General features: G+C 41.4%; 2 protein-coding genes and 1 non-coding gene across 8 annotated transcripts in view; 1 reads left to right on the top strand and 2 right to left on the bottom strand.

The window, feature by feature from the left end:
- The window catches only part of LOC141760450 (eukaryotic translation initiation factor 5A-1), a 47,181-nt gene extending 38,899 nt beyond the window's left edge, over nt 1-8,282 (top strand). Inside the window, exons 1-6 of one of the 3 annotated variants that reach the window (XM_074623298.1) lie at nt 821-1,121; nt 4,102-4,277; nt 4,598-4,702; nt 5,912-6,043; nt 6,835-6,907; nt 7,798-8,282. In XM_074623298.1, the coding sequence (XP_074479399.1) occupies nt 4,110-4,277; nt 4,598-4,702; nt 5,912-6,043; nt 6,835-6,897 (468 nt within the window). In that variant the 5' untranslated portion in view covers nt 821-1,121; nt 4,102-4,109 and the 3' untranslated portion in view covers nt 6,898-6,907; nt 7,798-8,282. Of the gene's footprint in view, nt 1-820; nt 1,122-4,101; nt 4,278-4,597; nt 4,703-5,911; nt 6,044-6,834 lie in introns of those variants that run through there. The other 2 variants (XM_074623297.1, XM_074623296.1) reach the window with 2 other exon arrangements.
- A 257-nt stretch (nt 8,283-8,539) lies between these two features.
- On the bottom strand, nt 8,540-13,416 carry gps2 (G protein pathway suppressor 2). Of its 4 annotated transcripts, none has more exons than XM_074623291.1 (11): nt 13,235-13,416; nt 12,899-13,016; nt 11,643-11,752; nt 11,412-11,527; nt 11,208-11,287; nt 11,022-11,101; nt 10,713-10,884; nt 10,510-10,593; nt 9,900-9,976; nt 9,548-9,655; nt 8,540-9,233 (listed from the first exon to the last, which is right to left on the bottom strand). In XM_074623291.1, exons 2-11 carry the CDS (start codon nt 12,990-12,992, stop codon nt 9,141-9,143), a joined length of 1,014 nt encoding a protein of 337 aa, XP_074479392.1. In that variant the 5' UTR covers nt 12,993-13,016; nt 13,235-13,416; the 3' UTR covers nt 8,540-9,140. The 4 variants fall into 4 exon arrangements, with proteins under 4 accessions (XP_074479392.1, XP_074479394.1, XP_074479393.1 ...); XM_074623293.1 differs by having other exon boundaries at nt 9,548-9,643; XM_074623292.1 differs by having other exon boundaries at nt 11,415-11,527.
- Nucleotides 13,417-14,909: 1,493 nt separating this feature from the next.
- On the bottom strand, nt 14,910-14,983 carry trnan-guu (transfer RNA asparagine (anticodon GUU)). The gene has a single exon. It is a non-coding gene; the product is annotated as a tRNA-Asn (tRNA).
- Nucleotides 14,984-18,855: the final 3,872 nt, after the last annotated feature.

Genomic DNA, 18,855 nt, shown 5'->3' with positions numbered 1-18,855 from the left:
CTCCTCTGTGACAAGCTAGAATGACATGGTTGGTACCAATGGATTCCCTATTTTTCTAGTTTCATATGATACCAGTATCTACATTCTAGCTTTAAAGGGACTGTTTGTAACTTCTTACACGTATAAATCAATCCGGGTCGGTGTCCCATGCGCGCTCCAACACAAACTACATGGAAGCACCAAAACCACAAAGTTATATCTAGTGAAGCCCGTCTATTAAACAGTGTTGGCCGCGGTCGGAGGGTGACCGTAGCTTTGGTCTCCAGGGCCGGAGTCTCTGCTGTACTCTGCTCCCCTGCCTGCCTGCTTGCCTTCACTCACACACTGCGCTCGTTCACGCTATTTTGCTCAATCCCCACGTGCATGCGCGCTCACTACACACTGCAGGAGAGTTAGTAGCTCTAGTGAATGTACAGTGGACGTTTGTGCAGAAATAACTGCTGCAGCTCCTCCAGACCAACAGAGGTTTTCCGTGTCTTGTGAAGTGACGGAGGTCCGCAGCGAGAAACGTTATCGTCTCCAACCGGGTGCCGGTGTCTCCCCTGTACCAACCTAAAATACAACCTAAATAAAAGGTATTATTATAATAATAATTATTATATTGTTTGTTGTAATAATAATAATAATTAATAATAATAATAATAATAATAATAATATCCTTATAATGTTATCATAATAATGATTATATATATATTTATTTTCATTTTTTTGTATTTTTTTTCGGGGAAGGCTATCATGACTCTACAATAACATTGTAATAGCACCTTTACTAGTGAGGTGCTTTTATTGTGACAGCTCAGACAGGAAGTGGTGTGTGTTGTATCGTGTTGCTGTGGTGACGGTGGAGAGGAGCTGCTGGATGAGAGAGACTAGAGGAGGTGGTAGTGAAGCCTGCAGACAGACCAGACATAGCGGGTCCAGGGCTGACCTTAACGGTAGTGTACCTCTCTACGAGGGTTAACCCGGGTTAAAGCAGGGAGGGTATAAAGAGAGGACAAGCGGAATGAAAGAGGAATAAAGGAGATAGCTGAAGGCAAAAGGGAGCGACGTCGCACCGAGGAGGAATTAAAGGGGATAAAAGCTGATAAATAACAGAAGAGAGGAGAGGCATTATCACTAGGGTAAGTTCCTTATCATAACATCCAATAGACGGGGCGTGTTTGCGCCTGAGCAGACGAGAGATCCTCCTGCACATGTCTGACTGAGGCGCACACATGTCCCCTTTAAACGCCCCCATCAAGCAACAACAACGCGCTGTTTGGAGAGAGAGCAGCTTTTTAATGCTTTTAACTTTGCAAGACTTGGCTGACCTTCTACAGCTTTCACACACATGTCAACAGCTCCACATGCACCATGATTAAACCAGCTACTAGACATTAATAGAGTATTACACCAGCGGGCCACAGTTCATCACGTTTCCACGGTAACTGTCAGTCAGCGCATTTAAATACTATAGAGAGGTCTACATTAATATAAGTGTCTTTAAGGTTGTCATTTAGCCTGAGTGTGTTTATCAGAGGGGCCTCGGCTTGAGTGCAGCCAGTGCAGCATGGATGCGGAGACACCAAACTGTTTACCGTCCTGTCTGCACTACTAGGCCTCAGTCAGCCTCTTTACTCTCCACTAGTGATGAGAGAGTCCGACTCTCTTTAGTGAACCAGATCATTTGGCTCAGCTCACCAAGAAGAGAAGAGCCGGCTCTTTCAGCTCCCTAACGGCTCTTCGTTTTTTACCACTTCTGCCTTTTATAATTCAGCCACATTTAGCGCTGTTTTGACCTATGATTAGTATGTGTGCACATATATCACTTAAATGATTCAATAGCCTATAATTATTCTAACGTTTATAATTTCCAGAATATCATAATTTTACATGCTGCTTCGTTTCCAACTGTCACTCATCTTGTCTGTTATTTGTGCACCGCACCGCACAGCAACCCTACCCAACGCACCGCATCGCACCGCAACGCAACCCAACGCAACGCACCGCACCGCAATCCAACCCAACGCATCGCATCGCACTGCAACCCAATGCATCGCATCGCAGCGCTTAGGCAACGCAAAGCAACGCTCCATACCGCACCGCACCGCACCGCACTGCACCGCACCACACCGCAACGCTCCACACAGCACCGCTCCACAACGCGACGCACCGCAACGCAACGCACCGCACCGCAACGCACCGCAGCGCACCACAGCGCACCGCGACGCACCGCGACATCGCCACCGACACATCACTACTCCCAACACTGCAGATATCACACCGCTGCACTTACCGAAGTGACTTACCGACACATTTCGCTCCCGTATTTAAGGTTTTTATGTTCAGTTTTACAACATGAGAGGCGAGTTAAATGAGTCAGGCTTTGACGCCTGGTTGACAGTTGATTTGTGGCTCATTAGCGCTGATTAGTGGTTGAACGTTTTACCCGGGTCAACAGCCACTCTGACGTTAATTAATAACATAACTTCTGAGTGATATTTGTCAGGAATGTGTTCATTTGTTTGAACATATTGTGAGTTAGTTTACAAACTTTTTGTGTCAGTTACTGTCAGATACCGTTCGGATGAAATTTGTTGATACTATTGTGGATACCAAAACAAGACATACCATACTTTATTTTGAAAAATATGAACACGTTTTTCTACGAAACCTTTTTTGTAATAAAACGAAAAGGCGTCAGAGTTCTCAAACATTAAATGGTGCGTAAACACAAACAACCCTAGAAGAATTTGCCAAAAACTACAGTATAAAATGGACAAATTAATGGATAAGGTACTTGACAGTTTTAGATACACTGTGGTACAGTATTTAGATTACTATTGATTGAAAAGCCACACAGTAAATATTGTCAAACATTCTGTAATATTTGATTTTATTGTCTTCTATTGACTGGTGTTTACTGGGGCTGATAGAACTATTTACTTTCAGGTCAGACTCAACTTTATTGTATCTATAGGCCTACTACTATTTACTATTTTACATTAGGACATAAGGCTTGTTTTGACAGGTGTCATGTTTCTGTTGCTTTATTTAGCTCTGCCCGGTGCTCAGCATTGAACTGCACTTCCGGTGCACCCCCACGTTTTTAATTGGCATCATCCACAAGTCAACTCTCACATTTCCATGTTGTTGTGCTGAGATGTGACAGATTTTCACCACCAGGCGGGCAGCACCTCACTGTCTGCTTGTCTTACTTCATGGACTAACTTGTATCTATAGGCCTATTACTACTTACTCTATGATATAGAAATCCAAGTATACAGGTGCAGCTCAAAAAATTAGAATAATGCGTAAAAGTTCAATATTCTTCGTCAGTTATTTAAGAAAGTAAAAATGTTATATATTCTAGACTCATTACACATAAACTAAAATGTTTCAAGCATTTTTTCATTTTAATTTCAATAATTACAGCCTACAGTCCTCAGTCTTAGTAGAGGCATGAAGCACTCATTTCACTTAGAACAATCTAAAAGGTTTGGTCAATTTTATGGCTAACCCGAATGATTCGAAGCTTCGACCGTTGCCATGGTAATCCACCTTCAAATCAGTATTCAAATGCTTGGGCGTTTTCTGTTTTTTTTTATATAAGTATATAATAACAAAGAAAAAATCCCATGAAACAAGGAATAATCCCACAACATTATTCATATTCAACATGAATTATTATTAGTTATTCTCAGACGGATATCGCTGTTTGTTGTGTGTAGAGGTGCGTGTGTGTGTACAGTAGTGCGGCAGCTGCACTGTCCCGAAGCTTAGACTACCTTCGACTATTTCTCACCGAAGCTTCGAAGCCATGAAATGGTATTCGGGACAGCCATGTATTTCTCAAATAAGGATTGGGAAAAGTCTTGTTTTTGGTTTCCACAATAGTATCAACAAAGGCCTGAAGAACTCATTTCACTCAGAACAATCTAAAAAGTTTAGTAAATTGCATCACTGAATAGTCATCTCAGACAACATCTTGTCTTATGTCACAATATGAAATCAATACACCACCTATAGCTCTCTAACGGTAACTGTGCCTGCTGTCTATTTTCCTGAATCAATCATGAATGTATATTAACGTCTGCGTCCTGTGTGTGTCGGCCTCCACAGCAGCAGGCATGGCAGATGCAGAGCTGGACTTCCAGACAGGTGATGCCGGGGCGTCCGCCACCTACCCACAGCAGTGCTCTGCCCTGCGCAAAAACGGCTTCGTTGTGCTGAAAGGACGACCCTGCAAGATCGTCGAGATGTCCACCTCAAAGACCGGCAAGCACGGCCACGCCAAGGTCAGTTTGTGCTGCTGGAACACAAGAAATGCTGACGTCCATTTTTCCAGGGCTTTATTTCTTTTATACTATCCATCCATTTATCTCTGGAATAAACCCACGGTCACAGTTATTAATATTAATGCACATTAATGGACACTTTCAGTCCGTCCGGGAACTATAATGTGTCCCTGCTGGGTTGCATTTCTTTCAAAAAAAATAGTCAATATTTGGAAAAGCATATGTATTATAAATGATGTTTAAATGTGATACTCATCTTTTCTTGGGATACACTTCAGTTAGAAAGCTGATCCTTTTCCGTGTGTTTTGTGCTCGCGCAGGTCCACATGGTTGGTATCGACATCTTCTCCGGTAAGAAGTATGAAGATATCTGTCCCTCCACCCACAACATGGACGTCCCCAACATCAAGAGAATGGACTACCAGGTGAGAGGAAGACAGTAGCTTGTCGTCTAAGATATTACCTGAGTCTGTTCCATATTAGTACTCAGAATATTTGGCCAGGTAAACTAACACGTCTTTCCAATAACACGCTCAGAAAGCTCAAGACAGATGAATATACAAACCACCAACAACAAATATACAAAATTATAACAAAAGCTTTACTTGTTTTGTCCGTGTGGCAGAATACTAGGGCTGCCTCCTCTTAGTCAGTGGAAAATTGTGAGCTGATGAGTGATTTGTGTAATGGTCTGACTCAGAGGCATGAGTTCAGTGAACAGTCACGGCTCAGATATCACAGTAATATTCACAAATATGCTTTGGTCTTTAATAAGCACCAGATTTTCAGAGATGATTCCACACGGCTGCTTGGGGACAATTAACTGTCGGATGACTATTTGGAAAAGCCCCATGATCATAGGTCAACTAAGAATTTCTTAGAAAGAGAAGAAAACCGGTAGAAATGTCAGGGGGGAAATGCTGGAAATCTTTTTGAATGACTGTTTGAAGCACACACTGGATCTGGACATGAAGGGAACATCATATATGGTTTTATTTGGTGTCTAATTTATCATTATATAGCATGACTTTACTGGGACACTTGAATAGAACAGAGTCATGTTATTCTGGTGTCTTTCCTACTGCGATGAATCAAAATGTCTGTTGTGAAAAAGACCTATATTATCTTTGCTAAACTCATGTAATATAAAGAAATAAGATGCTGATTGGCATTATAATAAAATCTTTTTTTTGCATTAAAACGTGGCTGGTAAAAAAGTGGGTGACTTTTAGTTTTGAGGTCGGATCAGACCTGCTTTAAATCACTGGCTGAACTGGAAATCCACATAATGAACTTGAGTAGTAAAATATGTTATTAAAGCTGCTATAATCAATATTTTTTTATATGAACAATGGATTAAATGACTACTTCTATGTGTAAGATGTCGCTTGTAGTGACAGACCCACAGACAACTGTCACCCTCACTCCTTTAGTGTCTTTCAGCTCCTCGTTTTACTGTTTTGGTTCCGTCTCACAGCTCTATAGCATTGATGCTGTGCTAGACATGATTCTACAAAACACAAAATAACTTTGGAAGCGTTTATGATGGAGACAAGCTTTGAATTGTGTCTGAAGTGTATCCTCACGTCCGCTTACTCTTTTCTGTTGTTTCCTATTTTTTCCCCCTCTCCCAGCTGATCGGGATCCAAGAAGGCTACCTGTCCCTGCTCCAGGACAGCGGGGAGGTGAGAGAGGACTTGAAGATTCCCGAGGGAGACCTGGGCAAAGAGATAGAGAGCAAGCACGAAGCCGGGGAGGAGATCCTGGTCAGTGCCGTCGCGTCGCCTCGCCTCGCACTCTTTTCTACTGTGTTTGTCTGTTTCTGAAACCAGGGGGTGGGACACGTCGCTGTCATGGCGGCGTGGAGAGCATCAGGCTTACTCTGCAGTTAACTGATACAGAGTGGACGATCTGAGATGGTGTAGCAAAGGAAAAGGATTTCAAGATCCAGATACAAACTATTATTGGCCATGTGTCACACATGAAAAACAAGTGTGCTAGTTCATCATTTAGCTTTATTGATGACCTCATTAGCATAACGGATGCCTTTGATATGTGATGGTGATTAGGAACACAACTAATGATTTCAAGTGGGTCATACGTGATGATTGAGAGGGATTATTTTTTTGTATCAGTCTATATATTGTTTTTGTAGGAAAATCCTACACGTCCTTAACCTCGCACGGCAGCTGGATTCTCGCGAGAAACGCAGGATCACATATCACACGAAAATCCATTTCGTCAAGGCTTCAAGCAATGCGTTTGTGTCCTGCAAGCCAGAGCACGGACAAATCAGCGTCCTGTGCGGAGCCACTAGCAGCTACGGGTGTGCCTTAGGTGTGTGTGACGCGACACACAATATGATCAAATTCGACTTCAGGCAGCACTTTTTCTCCGCTTCATTTTTGAAATTGTAACCACATTGATGCAGGCGATCTGAGATCAACTTCTTCTTCTGTTCAACTTTCAACAGTAACGCCGAAACGTTCAAAAGTAACTGATCGAGTGAAGTACGCAGGAAGAACATCTTAAAAACCTAATCTTTTTGCTCTTTCAGATCACTGTTCTAAATGCAATGGATGAAGAATATGCAATTGGCATCAAAGCCTTGGGTAAATAAGCCACTGCAGGTAAATACAGATCTACAGCTGTGTCGACATGCAGCTGTCCGCTCATCCCCTCCCCAGCTACCGCCCGACCCCAGCCTGCCTCAAGAGGAGTGTGTGTGTGCGTTATGTAAAAACGATGTGTGTGTGTTTGGGTGTTACACCACAAGCCACCAGCATGTGCCATGCCAGTGCGAGTGTGTGAGTGTGTGTACGGTTAATTGTTCATCATTGGACCACCAAGGGAGAGGCAACTCCAGTCAACAAGATCCAAAAGAAATGTACAATTATGCATATCCACTATACTGGAAATAGACATGTTTTTGCATATTTTTGTGTGTATATATCTGTTTAAACTGGACATATTAGTGATCAGCTGAAAGATTTCTAATATACAAACGAATTCGATGAGTGTGTTCACGATTTGAAGCCTGTATGAAGTGGTGCCACTGTGGATTTGCCTACCCCTCAATGTACTTTTTTGTCTCATGTCACCACTATTATGAGCATGTGTATCATTTTTTTTATGTAGCACTATCGAAATATAAATGAAAGCTTATGGTTCATATTGTATTTCTGAACAATGTTGTGTTTAATTCTGTGGGTTGCACTTCATTTTTACAGCCTGATCTAGCCTAGTAAGAAACAGCTATGAGCGTTGTTGTAATTGTTGGGTCAAACATGCACTTTCTTTCCCTGCACTTTCTCACCTTTCAAACTGTGGGCTGTTGAATAAAGCGTCCACGTTAAATATGTTTAAAACTGTCGGTTTGTGCAATGTTTCCTCTGCAGAGGCTAGTTAAAACACTGTCTCATTAAAATATATGTCTCCCGTGTTTATTTTTTTTCCTCCTTCTCTGACTTTTCTTTCCTCTTTCTCCTCATTCTTCCCCCCTTTTGTAATTCTGTTTCAGGGGCAAACGAGATGCACTGGACCCGGGGAAAAAGGAGGGGATATTGCCTCGTCAATGCTACCTTCCTTGTTTTGTCTTTGTTTTTCATACTCTCTCCCTCGCTGTTTTTTTGGGTTCAATTAAAAAAGAATTGGAAATGTCTAATGCTAAATAAACATTGTCTAATATGTAAACATCTGGACGAACAGATGTAAATAGATGAAAAAGGTCAGAGGTGATGACTAATGATTGAGTAGGTCTACAAATATTCAGTAGCTACCTACCATCAGGGAAAAGAAAGGAGGTCACAATGTCTCGACTGTTGTTTTTATATGTTCCCCTGTTTTACGAAGGGCTTCAACTCTGGATCTGCATTGTTCTGTTGAGGCTTGTTCAGGGTATAATACTAGGTTTCATATCTGTTCCTTTTGGCAATCTGAACAAGCCCCTCCTGCTGTTTACTTGTCTATTAAACAAGGGTTACCAACATGGCACACCGAGGTTCAGTTTCTTTTTGTCTCGAGGTGTTTGAAGTGTCAAAAGGAAACAAAACATCCTGCTTCAAGGGCAGAATCTCCTTCACTGGAGAACTTGAGTGGGTTATAATTTGGCGTACTCCTGAACCGTTGAGCGATGATTCAGGAGGCGGGTAACTTGTGGCAGTTTTGGTATCCTTACTTTGTGTTCATACAGAAAACCCAAACTGTGCAGAATGTCTCCATGGCCAAAAAATACAAATAAAGATGACACAAACTGTTGGACGTGGTGTTGGCTTATCATTTTATTTATCAACAGAAAAGCTTTAAAACAGCAGAGACTCGAGAAGAGGACAATCCAAAACACTGGAAATCCCCCATCATTGTAACAGTGTGCATGTGACATCAGCGGAAACATGTTGATTTAATCCACATAACCAGCTGAACTATTAATTGTCTGTTTTTTTTCGTCTTTTTAGTGAGCAAAGTCACAGCAGAGACGCTGAACCCTCCACTAATGTTGTAATTATGAATGTTAGTATACAAAGATTAAGCTCTGGTTCATGCATTCTGCACATAAGCACCTCCAGAGCTGCTTTACGGGGTAGGTAAAATAATCTATTTTTTTACAAATTAATCATTTGAAGTTATGTAAAAATCAAAGTTGGATGTTTACAGAAGCACATAAGAATGAGGACTGCTGATCACTCAAAGTCCAAACAAGATACTGGACAGGAAATAAAACACAAATCGCATGGCACAATCCAGCCTACTGACTTCGTTTGAAGAAGGCGATCCATTACTCAAAAGGTTCTCCAGAATCCCGAGCGAAGCTGAGAGGTCTCGGTTGACGATGAAGACGATGAAGGCAAAAAAGGTGGCTGTGAGTTACTTGCCGTGGTGGTAGAACCTCTGGCCGCTCTGGCTGTGAGGGAGGAAGCCGTGGCGAGGAGCGCCCTGGGGAGAGGTCTGGAACGGGGCCTGGTGGTGGAAACGTGGATACAGTAAATGGAGTGTGCACATCATAAACAGAAACACATTAACGACAGCGTAGAAAGGCTTATATCAAGAGGAAGTCAGGGGTTAGAGGAGGCATTTAATCCAAAACTGGAAGATGGAAAATTATTTCTAAGCAGCCTCAGGGTGGCGCCAGAGGATAAACTATAGTGATACAATTCAAACCGGTTGGGTTTTGATATCCTGCTTGCATGGCTAAAGATATGTATACGAGAGGGAGTGATGAAGATGAATGAAAGGGTTAAGTGAAAAGAGCTGTGTGTGTTTTGGGGATTCACCTTTGCTGTGGGAATCTGGACCGCCATCGACGGCGTGGGCAGCAGTCCCGGAGCAGAAGGATGCATGGCTGGCGGGTGCATCGGCCTCAAAGCACCCTGTGAGAACATCAACGAGACAGAAGGACATAAATTGTAATCAGATAAGGGAGTTGTGCTTATAATTACAAATTAATCATCATTTTGTAGAGCTTCAGCATTTTGAAACACAATCCCTCTTTTTTAGAACACATTATTCAATACTGTTTATTAAGTGTCTCAAAATTCTCAATTTGTGAAATGTATGAAGCTGTTATATATATATATATATATATATATATATATATGAGTAAACTGTTGATATTTCATTTCTTACTGCATCGGTAAAGCCGGACTGTTGGTTGGCGTGTTCCAGCTGCTTCTGGAGGGGGATTCCTGCTCCGGGAATGTATCCTGCATGAGATATAGAGGTTATGGTTTATAACCAAACAGCCATTTACATCAGAGCCCACGGTCAGGTTATTTCACAGTACTCTGCATTTTCTTTAGGCTGTGGCTGAATGTTATTAAAGAGGACCTATTATGCTTTTGTGCTTTTCCCCCTTTCCTTTGGTGTGTTATATAGTGTTTTGTGCATGTAAAAGGTCTGCAAAGGGAGTTACTCTCCCCATAACACCTTGCTTGAAGTCCCCCCTTTTCTTTCGTAACTTGATGTAAGCAAGTATTTGCATAATACCTGCTGAGCGGTTAGTTTGGCACGCCCTCAAACAAAGCTAGTTGGAGAGTTTGGTTTAGTTGAGCAATCACAACAGAGTAGACCAGCTGACCAATCAGATCAGACTGGGCTTTTCGAGAAAGGGCGGGGCAGGAGCTCAAACAGAGTATTTCAGACAGAAGACAGCCGGTATGAGAAAAATAAAGTGTTTTTTAACATTAAAAGCATGTAAACATGTTCTAGTAGAAACCCCAAAATACAAGGAACTGACCGGGCTGGGAGGTGAAGTGGCTGTGGACGGGGTAGCCGGGCTGCTGGTGGGGGAGGTACTGCATGGCCTGAAACGCAGACGCACCTGTGGGAGAATGAAAGAAACTTTTGTCTTATGACAATCGCTACAGCCCAATGTGCACGTTTCCTTATACTACAAGACTACGTGAGATCCTGCCGCTTCAACAGACGCCCGTCCTTTACCTCTGATCTGAGAGCTGCTTGCGAAACTGACAGGTACTGATGGTCCAGGGGCGTAGGTGGAGGGATGCTGGGCTTGAGCCACCCCGTAGGACTCATGGACCCCCCCGCCGCCGCTGAACTGTCCGTGCTCTGCTGAGCCTGAGCTGAACCCAGGCGTCTGATAGTGACGTGCCTAAAAGAGGAGGAGGAAGAAAAAGGGTTAAACAGAGTAATACGCAATACTGGAGTCTAAACCAAGGACATGGATTTAAAGGTGACAAGATTTATGAAAAGACATCAGTTCTTTGAGTGAAACAGCCCTTTACTCACCGGAATCACAGCAGCTGGGAACAGCTGTTTACTACGTTCTGCAAGTAGCGCACCGGGTCGACTGTGGCCGACTGGACTGCCTGAGAGATGCAAAGAGAAGAATCAGTTGACTAATAATGTCCAAAAGACAATTTTCCAGATAACCCAGATGAAGTTAGACATATTAATACTTGAAAACTACCTCACCTTGAATGCTGAGGAGGTGCTGCCCTGCGTGCATCGGCAAGCTGGGTTGGTAGCTGGCCGACGTCAATGTTGTGATATCACTAGAAAGGACAAACATGCAACTGAGTACCAAACATACTTCAGAACGCGTCTTGGTTTAATAAAAATGAATTCTGTCATACCGTTATGTACTGAAAGTACTGAAAAAAGCTGCGTCATCCTTACTACCTCTGCTCCTTTCTGCGCCTCTTTTCCTCCTCATGAAGTACTTTCTTGAGCTGTAAGAAGAGCTGGTGTTTCTCCTCTTGGAGTCCCTGAAGTTTTTCTCCCATCTTCATCACCTGAAGTTTAGTTTGGGGTTGGGAACCATAGTATTAGAAAACTAATTTGCCATATATTATTTGTCCCCAACCAAAGGGCAAGACGGCACACAATGCAGTTTAAATGTTTTCCAACCTGTTCTTTGGTTTCCTCCAAAGACATCCTCTCCTCGATTTCTTTTGTCCTCTTCCTCTCTTCCTCCTCTTTCATCTTCTGCTCCATCATTTTGTCCACCTCTTCCTCCTCTGAAATATTGGATTCATGTTATTCAGTGGTGGTGGAAAACACATTAAAATCCATTAGTTAAAAAAATAATGAGCAAGTATTATAAGAAATAATCCAATCCAATACATGGCCTGTGTTTATGAAGCTTGTATTCCATTTGGATGTTTTTAAATTTCATTATCCTTAAAGATTTTTTGTCTACACGTGGAAAAAATATTGAAAGAATATTTAAACGAAAGTATTGCACTATATTGAAATGGGTTTCTAATGTTATGTCCACCAATTCCAATTTGATAACTAAGTCAGTTGAGAAATAAAATGGCATTAATGGCTTGCTTTTATGGTTTCATAATATCCTAAAATGAGTAGTTTAGGTTATGGAGTGGTCTGCAGTATTGCACATAGACATAAAAAAAAACTTATAGATAGATAGATAGATAGATAGATGGTAACTTTATTGATCCCGAGGGAAATTCAAGTTTCCAGCATCACAGTTCCATAGTGCAAAACATGTTAGTAAAAAGGCAGTAAAAAAGTTAGTAGTGCAAAATACAAAGTACAAACAAATATACCAGATGTAAAAATACAAGGAGATGAAGAAAACTGTTCAAACTGAATATAGTGCAGGGTAACAGCTTTGATACACGACTATTAAAAAAAGTGAATATAGTGCAGAAGAGACTGTTAAAAATGAGTATAGTGCAGGGTAACTCCAGTAGCTTAGTCTATGAAAATGCACTGTATGCATTATTATCTGTCCTGCAGACCGTCCTTCTTTGTCCCCCCTCCCTACAGAGGTGTTGTACAGTGTGATGGCTCGGGGGAGAAAGGATTTCCTGAGTCTGTCTGTGGAGCACTTGGGGAGCAGCAGCCAATATCACAACATACATAATGATCATGGTATTTCTGAGTGAGTATAGAAAGCTGCATATTTAAGAGAATAGTAAGTAGATGCTGGGGTATGTTGGGAGGCAGAATTCAGAGTCATTCTTGCAGAAGGAAAATAGACTAAATGGGAAATGGGCACTTAGGAACACACAATCACATTATGTTGTCAGATTTGTACACTTCAGTGACAGTCCAGCCACACTTGGCTAGGCTAGTTGCACAGACAGATACACACACATCCATCCAGTCAGTGAGTCAGTCAGTCAGTGGGTGCCCACCTTGTCTCTTGCGCTCCCTCTCCCTCATGATGTGTTTGTGGAGGGCTCTGGCCATCGCGTTGGACAGCTTGGGTCTCTCCAGCAGGGCGGGCATGGTGACAGGCAGCGGTGGGGCCAGCTGTGGTGTTTAGTTTAACAGTTGTGTGATAGGTTACACATAAAATAACCGGGGTTGCATGTAAAAGATCAAGATCTCACGTGTGCAGTAACCAGTAGCAACACCTTAGATGTAACGGTTACAGGCCTAACTGCTAAGTTAGCCTAGCATTAGCATTGTATGGTAACGTTATCTGCTCTAGCTAACGTCAACAGTGATAAAAGCACAACGACTCTTACTTTTGTTGCTTTGTGGGTCGTTGAGTAAGAACCTAACCGTCTTGCGGTGTTAAATTAGAGTTGACTTGTTTGTATCTGGAGCAGTTAACGAAGATAAATTCACAACACAAAACATAAACAGTGAGCTAGATCTTCTGCCCGGGTGATAATGTTGCGCTTCCGGTCCCCATGACGACGACTTCCGACTATTTTCCTTACCGAATTGCATTTTGGGAATTGTAGTCCCCCCCCCTGTATTTTGTATATCAGATCCCCCCACTCTAATCTCAATTTCTAAGAAGCTTTTCAGACACATGAGAGTATCTTATTTTGATAATGTCATTGTAAATATAGGACTACTCAAGATAATAAGTGCACTTATATGTGTATCTATGCTCTAAAGGAAATGGTTGCTGAGTATGGAAGCCAAAACTCCACTGTATTTATGTGCTTTATTGATGCATCTAAGGCCTTTGACGGGGTTAATCACGAAAAATTATTCCTGAAACTACTTGCCAGAGTTGTTCCAAAGTATATACTTAGAATACTAGTTTTCTGGTATTCACATCAAACAATGCAGGTTAAATGGAGCAATGCTGTATCTGCCATGTTTCATGTCAATAATGGTGTTCGCCAAGGTGGTATTTTGTCTCCTATTTTGTTCAATGTGTATATGGATGACCTATCGAAACAATTGAATGGGTGTAACACAGGCTGTCTTGTTGGTAACTCTGTTATCAATCACCTAATGTATGCTGATGACCTGGTAATTCTCAGTCCATGTAGTGCTGGCCTGCAGCAATTACTGAAGGTGTGCTCACAATACGGCAAAGACTACGACGTTAAATTTAATGCCAAAAAGAGTAATGTGATGATAGTCAGAAGTAGAGAAGATAAGAAATGAGTTCTTCCTGTGTTTCATTTGTGCGATATTCCTCTCAAGACATGCAAGGAAATAAAATACCTTGGCCATTTGCTCACTGATGATTGGAATGATGACATAGATATCTATCGACAGTGCTGTAAACTATATGCTCAGGCAAATATGTTGCTTCGTAAGTTCAGTATGTGTTCTGTATATGTAAAATGTTCATTATTTAGAGCTTTCTGCACGCCTTTGTACACAGCTCATCTTTGGTTGAGCTACAAGAAAAGTAGTATGTGAAGGCTCATAGTGGCTTACAAATGATGCAATGAGGTTGTTGCTTCGGGTTCCCAGGTGGCATAGTGCCAGTCAACTGTTTGTGTCCTCTGGTATTCCTACATGTGAGGCACTTTTAAGACATCTGATGTATAATTTAATTTGTTGCTTGGATGAGTCAGAGAACAGCATCATAGAGGCTTTAACCAGCCCGAGCAAGAGCTGCACTCTGGTACTCATCCAGGCTCAGAAAACACTGGCGAGATAGCCTACATATGAATTAAAGATGAACTGCTGTGGTCTTATCTTGTATGTTTTTTGTTTCTTTTTCTTTTCTTTTATTGCTATGGACCCTCCTGTGTGTCTGAAATAAAGTTTGAATAATAAATATACATTGCATCAAATAACACTTGTATCTTGAATTATTTTCAAGACACTATTATATTATCAATGCATCTACACAAGCAATACTGACAATGGACATGGAAACATAATTCAGGGAACAGAGACGAGTGTGTTATAAAGGTAACAGCTGGTCAACAAGAAAACGTATCTCGTCCCTGGGTGGGCTCGAACCACCAACCTTTCGGTTAACAGCCGAACGCGCTAACCAATTGCGCCACAGAGACGACTTCGCACGACGAAAGTAAGTAGAAATTTAAAGTTCCACCCACACACACACACGTGATATTGATTTTGTGAAGACTGGATGATTAATATGACAGAAACTTTAATAATAACTAAGAGGCAGCACACACACCATTTACTTTGTCTTCTTTCTGGAGCAGGAAATTAATTCTCTCGTAGATACAATTTCCAAACAAAAAAAGTCCATTTAACTGCAGTTAACTATATATAAATGGATTATTATACACTAACATATTGACATTAGGCCTCACTGATGTCATACTTTTGTTCCTGGTTTCTTGACTCTTCATACATCCATGCTCTAGAAGGGAGCCCGCAAATTGCGAAATCTGGTCTGAGATCTGCAAAAATTCTCGCGAGACTCACTCACGAGAAACTATTTGAAGTGAATACCTAAACTTTTCTATTAGAAGACAATGCTTAACCTCAACTATTCTAGGTCATTGCCTAACATCAACAATTAAAAATCAATGCTTAACTTTAACTATTCAAAAACAATGCCTAACCTTAACAGTCTCGCGAGAGTTTCTGGTCTGGGTATCATCGGATAATCCGTTTTTCCTTTGGAATTCAGAAAGGAAAAAACTTTTTTTATTTTTTCGTTTTAAACCAAAAACCAGAAAACGGCCGTTTTCTCGTTTTTCGTTTCTGAATCAAAAAATGAAAAACGAACCCAAACCGGGCCGTTTGTTTGTTTTTGCGAATTCCTTTTCTCATTATTCGTTTTTAATTGAAGAACGGAAGTCACGTGGGTTTTTCGTTTTTTCGTTTTAAACCACAAACGAAAAACGGAATCACGTGGTGCTCTGTTTGTTTTTTGTTTCCAAACGAAAAACGAAAAAACAAATTAAAAAAACGATCCGATTTAGTTTCTTCAAGTTTCTTTCTGTCATTTTCTCTTCTGAATCGAGGAGCGGAGAACGGCAGTCACGTGACCAGGAAGTGAAGGCAAACATGTCAAAATAAAAGCCAAGAAGATAGTGTGGTCATATTATAAAAGTGTAACATTATTTAAGCACAGGATCAAAGTAACAGTAGAAGATAAATAGGCTAAATAAATACACAAATAAGTACATACATAGATATTTTTTTGTTTTGTTCTTTTCATTAACACATGAATGTCTTTTATCAAAAAAGTGTGTGATAAATTACAGGGAGGGTCTCTACAGATGTTATACAACAGGGAGGGTCTCTACAGATGTTATACAGAACTCTCACATAATTGACACTTTTCTCTCTCACACCCTTACTATGGGCTGTTTCTTTATGTCGGCAGGTGAGAAGCACTATGTGGCTAATCCTTTCAACACACCTGACACTTCCACCTGATCCCCTGCACTCCATTAGGAAGGCTGTAGCCGAGTAGTTCTACATCATGATAATGATGATTTTTCAACCAGCGATTATGACATTAATGCCAGCTAGACAGAATAAAGCTCTGTCTGTCATGACAATACTGTACTGGACTGAAGGCCACTCCATCACTCTAGATACTGTAGATTTAACAGATACCTGCTGTCTTCAGACGACTGTAAAGAGTCACCCGAGTAAAGGAAAGGCTTTCAGTACAGTTCTATTGTCATGACAGACAGAGCTTTATTCTGTCTAGCTGGCATTAATGTCATAACCACTGGTTGAAAAATCAGCCTTATCATGATGTCGAACAAATTAACTAAATTACATATTATACCAAATAGACTAGAAATTATTGAAAAGCCTCATAAACCACCAAACAGAATACAGAAAGTTAGTGATTTCAGTTTTTTAGTGAACTGTTGGATTTATTATGTACAAAAGTGCTTACAATGACCTGAAATAACCTGCTTATAAGGGAAGCTGAAAACTGTTGTATTGTTTCATGATTGCTCAATAACTGTCTCTCAATTATTAGCTTCTAAGGGCATAACTCAGGGTGAATGAATGAAGGACTTGGGGCTGTTCAGTTGTTGTTGCACTGTTTTGTTCCTTGAGGAGGTGATTCGGTGACTGTAGATTTCTATATAGTCACATTGTAATAATCTCCGGCAGCATTTGGAGAGGCTTTGAACTACTCAAGGGCGAGGACAGGGGGGAGGCACACGGGACTGCATGTTCTGTTCTTTTCACAAGGTCACGGGAGGATGGAGTCAGAAGAAGAAACAAAAAAGAAGATATGCAGCAAAAACATCACGTGCCTTAAGCTCATGACTATTGATATTGTGTAAACCATAAAAACGCTGGATCAGGGATAGCTTGGGGTTCAGACTTCGCGAACTGACCCATGCATTGTATGTTGTCAGGGACACGTTGATTGGATCCAGAATTCTGTAAACTCTGTTATCTTACTTATGCAACATTAATTGTTTGGAATAAATTGTATTATTATGCTTTGTTTGGAAAATCTCTTTGTCACACAAGATTAACCAACACGTAACTGTGCCCTGACCTCTTGGAGGTAGAGGGCCGGTTCCTTCAGAACTCAGGCTGATTAATCCTCATATTAGACTATGATGTCTGAAGATTGGCAAACATGCTGATCAACCATACTTCTCTATCATTGACCAGGATTATTGACTTGACTTTTCATCTATAAATGCGTCAAAATTGAAAATTTGACTGAAAAGAAAATCCTTGGGGATTGAGGAGTGGTGACCTCTGACCCCTACGGTGGGTAACGTCACAGAAGGCCCACTCATAAAATGCACTGACTTCACTGGTACCGAATCTCCCTCCAAACTAAATTGTAAAGCTGACGGCCCCTCAATATGAACTGATCAATTCAATCAAACTTTATTGTCCACGAGGGTGGATTTTTCTCTTCGGCTCACAAAACACAGAAAACAACAGACAGCAGTTAGTAAAAAACAGAGACAGGTTATGTTACACATTAAAAACAGTTCATGTCAGTGTCTGTGGCTCAGATCTGCTCAGTCACTGTGTTGAGTTAAGAGTATTGATGGCATTTGGGATGAAAGACTTTTTAAACACATGTTTAGTTGCCAGAGGGACTCTATAGCGCCTCCCGACTGGCTGCAGAGAGGATGGGAGCTATCTGCCAGGATGCTCCTCGCTTTCTTCCTCGTCCTTTCTGTAAAAAGTTGAGTCAAGGGCTTTTGGGGTTTACCACCTATTTTGCCTACCATTGACACAATCCTAGACAGTTTATTCTTCTATCTACAGTGTAGGTGACCGTACCAGGCAGGAAGGTTAAAGGTTAAAATCCTCTCAACAATAGTTTTGTACACTAATTCTAAAATCTGCCGGCTGACACCGAGGCCACTAAGTTTCCTTAGAAGATAAAGTCGCTGTGAGCATCTCTTGAAGATATACTCTGTATTTTCAGAGAAGCTCACCTGGGTGTCCAGGACTGTACCGAGGTATTTAAAGTGTCCCACAGTTTCAACATGTTGGCCATCAAGTGAAACTGGCTCTGTGATCAAATGTTGTTTTGTGCAGCACATGATTAATTCTTTCTTCTCGGCCACATTGATTTCTAGCTGGCTAGTGTGACACCGTGTCTGAAGGGCTGTAGTGTGGGCCAGATAGGCAGCTTCACCTAGTGGGCCTGTTTCCTGTAAAAGGTCAACTAAGGCCATGTCATCCACATACTTAAACAGTCTAAAATGTTTCTCATTGGTCATAAATTCATTAGTAAAAAGAGAGAATAGCACAGAGGAAAGAACACAGCCTTGTGGGCAGCACGTCTGATATGTTCTCCCTGACACAGACCCTCTGATCCACACAACTAATCCTGTGTTGATGTTGAGATCAAGGAGCCTTTTCAGGAGAATATGCGTCTTCATTGAGTTAAAAGCTGAGCTAAAATCCACAAATAAAGCTCTGGCATAACCTTTAGGATGCATAAGGTGTTTTG

Source organism: Sebastes fasciatus, chromosome 22 (assembly GCF_043250625.1).
Source record: "Sebastes fasciatus isolate fSebFas1 chromosome 22, fSebFas1.pri, whole genome shotgun sequence".
NCBI lineage: Eukaryota > Metazoa > Chordata > Actinopteri > Perciformes > Sebastidae > Sebastes > Sebastes fasciatus.
Note: the sequence above shows the minus strand (reverse complement) of the source record. Positions and strands in the feature narration are given on the sequence as shown.

What these genes read in the sequence shown, in the direction of transcription:
- gps2 (XM_074623291.1), bottom strand. Translation starts at nt 12,992, where the DNA reads ATGCCCGCCCTGCTGGAGAGACCCAAGCTGTCCAACGCGATGGCCAGA. An exon ending in GAGGGAGCGCAAGAGACAAG is followed by an intron (nt 11,753 to 12,898) that starts GTGGGCACCCAC and finishes CCAATATTTCAG; the next exon opens with AGGAGGAAGAGGTGGACAAA. An exon ending in TGGAGGAAACCAAAGAACAG is followed by an intron (nt 11,528 to 11,642) that starts GTTGGAAAACAT and finishes ACTAAACTTCAG; the next exon opens with GTGATGAAGATGGGAGAAAA.